The 11244-nt window shown below is 44.1% G+C and overlaps 1 protein-coding gene across 8 annotated transcripts in view; it reads right to left on the minus strand.

The window, feature by feature from the left end:
• tnrc18 (trinucleotide repeat containing 18) overlaps positions 1 to 11244 on the minus strand; it is a 186757-nt gene that overhangs the window by 47666 nt on the left and 127847 nt on the right. For all 8 annotated transcript variants that reach the window (XM_060840845.1, XM_060840849.1, XM_060840848.1 and 5 more), the window contains 2 exons: positions 8579 to 8782; positions 2778 to 3184 (listed from right to left, as the gene is read on the minus strand). In XM_060840845.1, the coding sequence (XP_060696828.1) occupies positions 2778 to 3184; positions 8579 to 8782 (611 nt within the window). The remainder of the gene's footprint in view (positions 1 to 2777; positions 3185 to 8578; positions 8783 to 11244) is intronic.

Below are 11244 nucleotides of genomic sequence, written 5' to 3' on the forward strand. Positions count from 1 at the left end.
TACAATGTAACAGATCTGTTCTAACTAAGAGGACCTCTTATATCTCGATGTGCCTGAGATGGGTAAAGCGCATGCTGCTCTCTATCCCTTGTTTCACCTGGAATGGGTCTTGAGCTGAGGGGGAGGGGTAACACTCCTGACCAGGCGCCTCTCCCCCTAGCTACCTGTCACAAAGATACGCAGCTGTTTAACCCACCTCCCCAGCCGGGAAATAGAACCCAACCCCAGAGCTTCCAGCTCCGAGGTAGGGTCATTACCCACTATGCCAAGGAACTTACTAACTTCAGCGTAGCTTGCTGAGGGGGCTGGAAAATCAATGGGAGTTGGTGTGACACCTCGACCTCACTGCGCCCTGACCTGGGTATGCCCAATGCCCGCCAGACTCATGACCAAATTCCACAAGGGATTCTTTGAAAGGCATTAAGTGCCAAATTTAGAGAACCAGGCAGCCTACGGTCTGTTTGAGGTGCCTGTGTCTGCTCTAGAAAGGCTTCGATGAAAGTAGGTCGATACCTCAGCCGCGGGGACCCTCCCCCAGCCCATCTGCAAATGTTTTGTGTCCTTTCCTACGTGAGAGAAGCAGGTCCAATGTAGCAAATGTCTGCCTCAGAATCTTTTTGAAAGCGCTGAGTTATTAAGCTGTTATTATCTTTACCGCAGCTGGGCTGTGGATCTTCTGGGGGAAGTGGTGGGAGGGCCAATTTCCCACTTCCCATACCAGCCTGAGGCCTTTTCCCTGGAGTTGGGATGAGGAGGGGTCGGGGTGTGTGGCAGGGCTACGTAATCCACAAGAAGCTGGCAGCCAGTTATTTGAAATGGAGGTGTTGGCCCTGGTTACAACAGCTATTCCTAACTTCCAATGCTGGAAAGAAGAGAACTAACATTTTGGGGGTCACATCCCCGATACAGGCAACCTACAGCAACTGTTGAACTGAAAGGCCGCTGCGGAACCCACCAGTTAGACAGCCCATCCCCTCCTTATTGGAGCAGTGAGCTGCCATAGAAACATTGAGGTGTAGAGTATGGAAACAGACCCTTCGGTCCAACCCGTCCATGCTGACTAGATATCCCAACCCAATCCAGTCCCATTTGCCAGCACCCAACCCATATCCCTCCAAACCCTTCCTATTTATATACCCATCCAGATGCCTTTTAAATGTTGTAATTGTACTAGCCTCCACCACTTCCTCTGGCAACTCATTCCATACATTCACCACCTTCTGCATGAAAAAGTTGCCCCTTAGGTTCTCTTTTATATCTTTCCTCTCTCACCCTAAACCTATGCCCTCTAGTTCTGCATTTCTCCACCCCAGGGAAAAGACTTTATCTATTCATCCTACCCATGCCCCTCATGATTTTATAAACCTCTATAAGGTCACCCCATAGCCTCTGGCGTTCCAGGGAAAACAGCCCCAACCTGTTCAGCCTCTCCCAATAGCTCAAATCCTCCAACCCTGGCAACATCCTTGTAAATCTTTTCTGAACTCTTCCAAGTTTCACAACATTCTTCGGATAGGAAGGAGACCAGAATTGCACACAATATTTTAAAAGTGGCCTAACCAAGGTCCTGTTCAGCCACAACATGACCTCCCAACTCTTATACTCAATACTCTGACCAATAAAGGAAAGCAGACCAAACTCCTTCTTTACTATCCTATCTACCTGCAACTCTACTTTCAAGGAGCTAGGAACCTCTACTCCAAGATCTCTTTGTTCATCAACACTCTCTAGGACCTTACCGTTAAGTGTATAAGTCCTGCTAAGATTTGCTTTCCCAAAATGCAGCACCTCGCATTTATCTGAATTAAACTCCATCTGCCACTTCTCAGCCCATTGGCCCATCTGGTCAAGACCCTGTTGTAATCTGAGGTAACCTTCTTTGCTGTCCACTACACCTCCAATTTTGGTGTCATCTGCAAACATACTAACTATACCTCCTATGCTCACACCCAAATCATTTATATAAATGATGAAAAGACATGGACCAAGCACCAATCCTTGTGGCACTCCACTGGTCACAGGCCTCCAGTCTTTCAGGCCAGTTCTTTTTCCAAATGGCTAGTTCTCCCTGTACTCCGTGAGATCTAACCTTGCTAACCAGTCTCCCATGGGGAATCTTGTCAAATTCCTTACTGAGGTCCACATAGGTCACGTCCACCACTCTGCCCTCATCAATCCTCTTTGTTATTTCTTCAAAAAACTCAGTCAAGTTTGTGAGACATGATTTCCCATGCACAAAGCCATGTTGACTATCCCATATCAGTCCTTGCCTTTCCAAATACATGTACATCCTGTCCCTCAGGATTCCTTCCAACAACTTGCCCACCACTGACATCAGACTCACTGGTCTATAGTTCCCTGGCTTGTCCTTACCACCTTACTTAAACGGTGGCACCATCTTGTCATCAGCGAGAATCCCTTGAAAAGAACCTTTCCCACCCTGCAGACTTCCGACTCCCACTTCGCTCAACAACAAGGCTCTGGAATTCTCAGAGAATTCCTGTCCTTGGAATCTGATAAGGTGAGATTGACATTACCCAGTGTTCCTTTTATTTCTGAACAGCGTGCGAGCTTTCACACGGAGAGGCCCTGAACTGCTGAAGCCAGGCCCCGCACCTTACCACATGCCAAACCGAGCTGCCAGCCTGTTCACTGCACCTTCTGCACTCACTAACTTCTGGGAGGGGTGGGGGAAGAGATGGGGAGGGGTGGGGGATGCTGGAAGGGGAAAAACGTGAGCTGAAACATTCCCTGGGAATGGAGAGACCTCAACTTACCTTGTCCTTTGCTCTACTCGTCTCTTTCTTCGGGCTGACCGCTCTGGTCTTGAGGCAGCGGCTGGTTTTGGTAGCCGAGGCCGCGCTGGGAGCAGCCGCTGGGGTCAGCGCAGCAGAGGCGCTGGCGTCGTTGAGGAAAATCCTCTCGCTCCTCCGCCGGTTCCACAGGTCGTCGTCGCTGGCTTCGGGGCCAAAGTCGAAAGTGAACTCTCGGGGAGACTTCTCCTTTGGCTTCTTGGCCTTTCTCCCCTTGTCAGCTCCCCTCAGCTTGTCCTGGCTTTGCTGCTCATTAACAAGGCTCATGCTGCTCCCTGGCTCTGGCAGTGACTTCTTCAGTCGGGGTAATGCAGCTGGTTTCTGCTTGATTTTAACATCACTCTCTGAGTCTGTGTACTCAAATTCCGTGCCTAAGTGTTAATAAAGAAACATGCCAGGATTACAGATTCTGAATGAATAACGACAGGAAATACTGCAAGCTCTCAAAGGGCCCAGCTGCATTACAGACCCCTTCCAAAAATTATCTGACACATCAACAAACTTAACAATTATGAATCGGGGTATACCATTTTCAAAATCACATTTATGTTAAAGTTTACCTTTCACTCGTTACAGAACTCAAGGTAAACTGTAGCACAGAGAAAGGCCACTCAGCCCATAGTGTCTGTACTCGCTGAGCAAACTAGCCATCCATTCTAATCTTGCTTCCCAACACCTAGACTGGAGCCTTGCAGGTTACAGCATTTCAGCTGCAAATCCAGGTAATTGCTTTGATGGTTTCCACCTCATTCAGTAAACTGGGTAGTAACTTCTAAACATCCAACACCCTCTGGGTGAAAAAGATTTTTGTTCAGTTCCAACAATCACCTTGGAAACTGGCTTCTGTCGGGGCAAACTGGTTTTGCCTGTGCACTCTATCCTAGCACCTCATTATTTTGTACAGCTCAATCAACAAACCCTTCTGTTCGAAAGAAATGATGCTACCCTATTCAATCTTTCCTTGGAGTGGCAATTTTCAAGCCTTGGTAATACTCCCATAAATCTTCTCCGAACTGTTTCTGGAACAATTCTGTCCTCCCCGTACTGTAGTCACCACAACTGTACACAAAACTCTTGCTGTGGGTCTGTTCTGTGTCTTATATCCTTCTGGCATTACATCTCTGCTATTGAATTCATCCCTCATTCACTAAATGGAAGTATCCCATATAGTCTGACAAGATTCCCTTTAGGTTGTCTCGATTGGTGAGTTTCAAGCAGCCTTTGTTATGGGCAGCTTTTACATCCTGATGAAGGGCTTGTGCCCGAAATGTCGATTCTCCTGCTCCTTGGATGCTGCCTGACCTGCTGCGCTTTAACCAGCAACACATTTTCAGCTCTGATCTCCAGCATCTGCAGACCTCACTTTTTACTCGAAGCTTTTACATTCAGCCAGTTAGTCTCTTGACCTGGAAAAGCTTGACATTCTTAATGTGGGAAAGCTGAATGTAGCTGCTTCCCAATGTTACCTGTAGAGAGGTGGTGTGCATTTGCTGGGGATTCACTCCTGAGCCTATTCATATAGACACAGAGTGAGACCTGACCATCTGCAGAGTTGCGGACATTCCAGAGACCTTTATATATGCCAGCTCAGACCAAGATCCAGATGTCCCACCCATATTTATGACAATAACTCAAGTAGGTTCGATCAAGGGGCTTAATGTGTAGTGTGACAGTTACCAGTCTTTAGAGCTGTTGTAAATTCGTTTAAAGAGTGGGTAAGATCTGCAGAACTGTCAAAGTTGTAAAATTAGCTAAACACCCAGCCCTTTAAAATTAAACAAAAATAGGCTGCCTGAGTCAGTTGAGTTGAAAGCATCTGAATTAGCAGTTAAAATGTCTGCTTGTTGTCTTTGCCTGAGGTCATTATGTTATTATTAATGCTTGGCTGCTTTCCACATTCTCCCATTATCTGAGTAAGGAATCTTCAATTCACACTTTGTTTGTAGCTCAAAGAGGTTATTAAAGGATTGGCCGTCTTTGATTTGGGATTATGAGTAGAAGCTTGTTTGTTGATATCTTATTAAGAACTGATGGTCTCTCAAAGATTTCAATATGCTTTCATGATTTTTTTAAATTCTAGTGACAGTTGGAATAGATAGCTAGATGTTAACTTTATTTTGTCAATAGCTCTACTAAGGTCTTCCCATGGTGGACTGGGTGAGTTGGTACACAGGGTGGAAGGACAATGTATGATGAGTGGGTGGGCATGAGTTGGTATTAAGTTGGCTCAGAGGCTATCGGGAAACATGGGCTGAGTATTATGTTGGCATGGAGGCTATGAGAGGTCATGGGTTGGGGCAAGGACTGGCATGGGTGATCATTGCAATGGCTGGGGGAAGGGGTGATGGGTAAGCATACACTTGAGTGGACGAGGTATGATGAGTGGGTGATGGTGCCAGGGGTAGGGGTGGAGTGGAGAAGTGAAGACTGTAGACGCTGGAGACCACAGTCAAAACGTGTGTTGCTGGAAAAGCACAGCCAGTCAGGCAGCATCCGGAAAGCAAGAGAGTCGACATTTTGAGCATGAGCTCTTCATCAGAAAAGGGTGAGGAGGATGTACAGGTTTAGGGTTAGGGTTAGAGGAGACGGCCTTGTATTTAACAAAACAACAGAGAATAAACATCTAAGAAACCTGAGGCAGGCTTTTGAATAGCTCAGCCCTTGGCAGACATTGTGGCTGCCTCCAATTTGCATCCAGGTTCAATGAGCCAATCTCCATCCCTTACACACCCCTTTGGGACAAGGAGCCCATCTTTTGGCGAAAGGTTTCCCTCAGTGGCTGTGGTGCACTTTGCAATTTTCTTACTCTCACTAGGGAACAAAAATCAAGCCTGAAAGTCCAGGTGTTGGAAGTGGATGTTTCCAAAACATGTCTCTGTAAATAAATGCTCATCGATGCACAAAGGCTCTGTTTCTATCCATCACTAGCTTTCCAGATGTCCTTGGCACATCCACAAATAGGGTCAAAGTTCATTGATTCATCACGCACATGGAACAGACTTCTGCAAAGAAGGAGGCTGCCCTGCTATACCACATCTCACATGGAGTACCATGGATAAACTCACATTCTCTTAACCTTTCATAGAACAATACAGCGCAGAACAGACCCTTCAGTCCTCAATGTTGTGAACTAATCTAAGCCTATCACCCTACACTATCACCACCCTACACTATCCCATCATCATCCATATGCTCATTCAAGGATTGTTTAAATCTCCCTAATGTAGCTGAGTTAGCTACATTGGCAGGTAGGGTATTCCACGTCCTGACCACTCCCTAAGTGAGGAACCTGCCTCTGACATCTGTCTTAAATCTATCACCCCTCAATTTGAAGCTATGCCCACTTGTAGGAAAAAGACTTTCACTGTCTAACGCATCTAATCCTCTGATCAACTTGTATGCCTCTATTAAATCCCCTCTTAGCCTTCTTCTCTCCAATGAGAACAGACCCAAGTCTCTCAGCCATTCCTGATAAGATCTTCCCTCCAGACTGGGCAACATCTTGGTAAATCTCCTCTGCACCTTTTCCAATGCTTCCATATCCTTCCTGTAATGGGGCGAGCAGAACTGTACACAATATTCCAAGTGCGGCCGCACTAGCATTTTGTATAGTTGCAGCATGACATTACAGCTCCAGAACTCAATCCCTCTACCAATAAAACCTCATACACCGCATGCCTTCTTAACAGCACCATCAACCTGGGTGGCAACTTTCAGGAATCTATGTCCATGCACATCATGATCCCTCTGCACATCCACACTACCAAGAATCTTTCCATTAACTCAGTATTCTGCCTTCCTGTTATTCTTCCCAAAGTGAATCACCTCACATTTATCTGCATTGAACTCCATTTGCCACCTCTCAGCCCAATTCTGTAGTTTATCTAAGTCCCCCTGCAACATTCTTCCACACTGTCCACTACTCTACCGACATTAGTGCCATCTGCAAATGTACTAACTCATCCACCTATGTCTGCACATAAGTCATTTATAAAAATGACAAACAGTAGTGGTGCCAAAACAGATCCTTGTGGCACACCACTAGTAACCGGACTCCAGGCTGAATATTTTTCATCAACCACCACTCGCTGCCTTCTTTCAGAAAGCCAGGTTCTAATCCAAACTGCTAACTCACCCTCAATCCCATGCCTCTGCATTTTCTCCAACAGCCTGTCATATGGAACCTTATCAAAGGCTTTACTAAAGTCCACGTACACCATGTCAACTGCCCTACCCTCATCTACATGCTTGGTCACCTTCTCAAAAAATTCAATGAGGTTTGTGAGACATGACCTGCCCTTGACGAAACCTTGTTGACTATCTGACATCAAATGTTGCTTGTTAGATGATTATAAATCCTATCTCTTATAATCTTGTCCAAAACATTTCCTACAACAGACATAAGGTTCACTGGCCTATAATTACCTGGGTCATCTCTACTGCCCTTCTTGAACAAGGGCACAAAAATCTTCCAGCCCTCTGGTATAACCTGTAGACAATGACGACTCAAAGATCAAGGCCAAAGGCACCAACATCTCCTCCCTAGCTTCCTAGAGAATCCTCAGATAAATCCCATCTGGCCCAGGGGTCTTGTTTACTTTCACTCCTAAAATTGAGAACACCTCCTCTTTACTAATCGTGATCCTTTCTAGTCTAATATCCTGTATCTCATTCTTCTTCTCTGCAATTCTCTCCTCTTACTGAGTGAAACAGATGAGGAATATTCACTGAGCACCTCTCTGATCTCCACAGGGTCCACACACAACTTCCCACTTCTGTCTTTGACTAGCCCTATTCCTACCCTAGCCATCCTTTTATTCTTCACATACCCATACAAAGCTTTATGGTTCTCTTTTATTCTACCTGCTAAAGACTGCTTATGTCCTCTCCTTGCTCTTCTTAACTGTCTCTTTAAGTCCTTCCTAGCCAATCTGTAACTCTCTATCGCCTCATCTGAACCAGTTTGTCTCATCGTCACATAAGCCTCCTTCTTCCACTTAACAAGAGAGGCAATTTCTTTAGTAAACCACGTTCCCTTACCTTATCACTTCCTTCCTGCCTGACAGGGGTAGACCTATCAAGGACATGCAATATCCTGGTCCATAAACCAGCTCCACATTTCAATTGTCCCCACCCCATTCATTTTGCTGTCCCATTCTATGCCTCCTAAGTCTTGCCTAATCGCATTATAATTGCCCTTCCTCCATCTATAACTCTTGCCCTGCAGCATGTACCTATCCCTTTCCATCGCTAAACTAAACATAACTGAATTATGGTCACTCTCTCCAAAGTGCTCATCTACCACTAAATCAAACACCTGGCCTGGTTCATTACCAAGTACTTGATCCAGTGTGGCCTCCCCTCTTGTCGGCCCGTCGACATAGTGTGTCAGGAAACCCTCTTGCACACATTGGACAAAATTTGATCCATTGGACATACTGGAGTTATAGCATTTCTTTCTCTGAGTTGTTTCAATATTTCATCTTTCTAAAATGGTCACAGAACAGAAGCAAACCTCGAGTTGAGTTTCTGAACAGTGATTCATATTCCTCACAAACAAATAGAAGGCTTCACTTTGGATTTGATCTGCCGTACTGGTTTGTGAGCAAGTTGGCATTATGACCAGAATTCATATCACTTACACTAACCAAAGAAAGTAGAGTTAACTCGTCAGCCTTATTTTACAACACGGCAAAGCTAAATCCAACTCTTGTTCTCAAGTGACTAGATGGTCAGTCAATTTACAACAAATAAGATCCACTCACCCATCAAGTTCTGCCTTTCTTCTTTCTTCTTGGCTTTCTGCTTGGCCTCAAGCTGAACAAGCGATAATGGTGGAGTCATAACCGGACTTGGCAGGGCACTGGCTGCAAACCTGGCTAGTAGGCCGAGACCACTCTCATCCAGGACTGGTGAGGAAAGAGCATCACTGCAATCATTCCTATAATCCTCTTCTTCAGAGGTGTAATCTACATTGAAGAAAGTAGCAAGTTATTGACAATAAAAATAACCTGCGCATTAAGAGTCTGGGTTGAAAACACTGGAGAATGACCCACATTTGTGCTTTGATCTCTGTTTGGTTTTATAATTGGTTATAAATCCTTGAAAGACCAGAGTACAAACTGTTTGGCCCTACTACATTAAGAAAGGGGTGATAAATTTGAAGCTCTTCAGATTATTCAAGAGCAAGAAATTTGAATTTCCGATCCATTTTGCACATTAACAGGTAACTTGATTCACAATTAAAAATGGATGGGGATACTGAGAGCAACGAGATGTTGAGTGTGTGAAAAGATGAACCATTCCTCACTCAGAGATGATTGAAACTGATGTTCAGAGTGTATGGTAACTTCCTTTCAACCTCAGCACTTTTCATCACTGTGGAGACCTCATAAGACAAGTCCATTTGCATGTATTAGCCAACATTCTCCACTCCTCCAACCCACATTTCTAACAAACAAGCTGCACAGTTCATCATTACAAACAAATAAATGCTCTAAAATAACTGAGTGTAAAGAAATTTCCATCCTGTATATCATATTTAACCCTTTGACTGTTAGAAGCCAGAAGATGGACTAGAAGTCCAAGGGTTAAATTTACAAATACTTTACATTCAAATGTACTGTCAAGCAGATACACCGATATTATTTTTTTCTTCTGTTTTTATGCAATAGGTTAAACTATTTGCACCAGTCTCAATCAGAATTTACTTGTTAACTTTGTTTTTTGTTTTGATGGCTTTGCGCCATAATGTTACAAACAGTGTGCACCTCTACTGAACAGTGCAAGATTGGTTAGGGATAAGTAAAGCGAGAAAGCCGATTGTTAGCAGCACCTTTTGTTATTCGAGGAGGCATTGAGCAATGTAAGTATGTTAAAGAAAGATTGCATCCGAGTAATGAGCACTCAGAAAATCAATTCACAGCTTATTTGTAGAAGCAAGCAAGCCTACTGTGTACAAAGCAGGCTGTGTGTAGGCAGACTTCGAACAGTTTTGGGTCCTTTGTTGTCATGGTAACAATTTTACCTATTTTATCACATAACAACATCTTTAATTGCAACAGCATAATGGGATTTTTTTTTCTCCCCAAAACATTTAAATTTAACTACGTCACAGGTACAATTTATTTAAAAAAAAAGAAACAACAAATATGGCAAGGACAGTGGTCAAGAGTTCAAAAGTTACATGAAGAAAAGTGGTGTTCCTACCTACATAACAATGCAAGGTTCTGCTGCCATGGAAAGTGACCCCACTGCGTGGTGTCTGCCCTACTCCCAGCCAATCACTTTGCTTCTTAGTGCAGCATGAGAGCAATGCAAGATACCGATAGACATTCAAGCATCATGGATAGGGGTCAAAGGTGAAGGGGTGTCAAGCAGCTGCAAGGAGAAAGCGAGCATTCTAGAAAAGCCAGGTTATTGTTTTAGTACTGGACATTAGGGGACAGCCATAAAGAACCCTATTACCCAAATATCCCTTAAGGCAATTAGTAACAGATCTTGCCCGTTATCAACAATACCAGGGCAAACCTTTGCTGACCTTTTGTAGGCAACATATCAAAAATTCCAAGAAAAAGCAACTTCACTTTCAATATACCATTGCCAATTATATGAGAATCCAGTGGACCTGCTCATTTATTTCCTGTGCTCACAAGTTAGCAAACATCCTGTCTTATTCAAACAGAATTCTTTAAATTGATCCACTGACTTGATCCCCCCCACACCTCACCTCCAAGTATAGTGGACTGTTCTAAGACAGAACCACCAGAAACCATCAATTCCTTTGCCAAAGCAAGGACACTTTCTAGTAAAGAGCCTATTGATTTTGTTGGCAGATGCAAGATGCAGCAATACAACCAGGTGTTAATGGATTTCAATGTACCCTGGGCTGCAACCAGGAGCAGGGATGAAGCTAAGACCACTGGATTATTTAAAATTGGCACTGCTTCCCCCATGAAGATCCATCAATAGTTTATATTCCAAATATTATATCAAAAAGATAACAAAAAGATTCAGGATCTGTCAACCTCACAGAACTGGATGAGCAAAAGATATGACTCGGGCCTTTAAGGAATGTTCTTTTTTTAACCTTTTAACATTTCCTGTTAACCGTAATTTTAAAATAGCCCCACCTTGACCTCAGAGTGATACTCCCAGTATTGTTATGATTATTATTTTGATTACTGAACGATAACCTGTTGCCTTTCACCATGGGAAAGCAACACAATACCGATACCTAACTTTTGCTCAGCCTTGTTCAGATGTCTAGCCAATACCGCTGACCATTGCCATTTCAAAAAAAACAGAACTGCTTCTGGCAATGAGTACTACCCTTCTACAGGTTTCATGTGATTGCTTGCTGTTATGTCTCCACCTAGTCCTAATGCAAGTCCAATTCTGCGAAAGTGGGTATTTCCAACAACTGACTTGA

This window comes from Hemiscyllium ocellatum, chromosome 20 (assembly GCF_020745735.1).
Source record: "Hemiscyllium ocellatum isolate sHemOce1 chromosome 20, sHemOce1.pat.X.cur, whole genome shotgun sequence".
Taxonomy (NCBI): Eukaryota; Metazoa; Chordata; class Chondrichthyes; order Orectolobiformes; family Hemiscylliidae; genus Hemiscyllium; species Hemiscyllium ocellatum.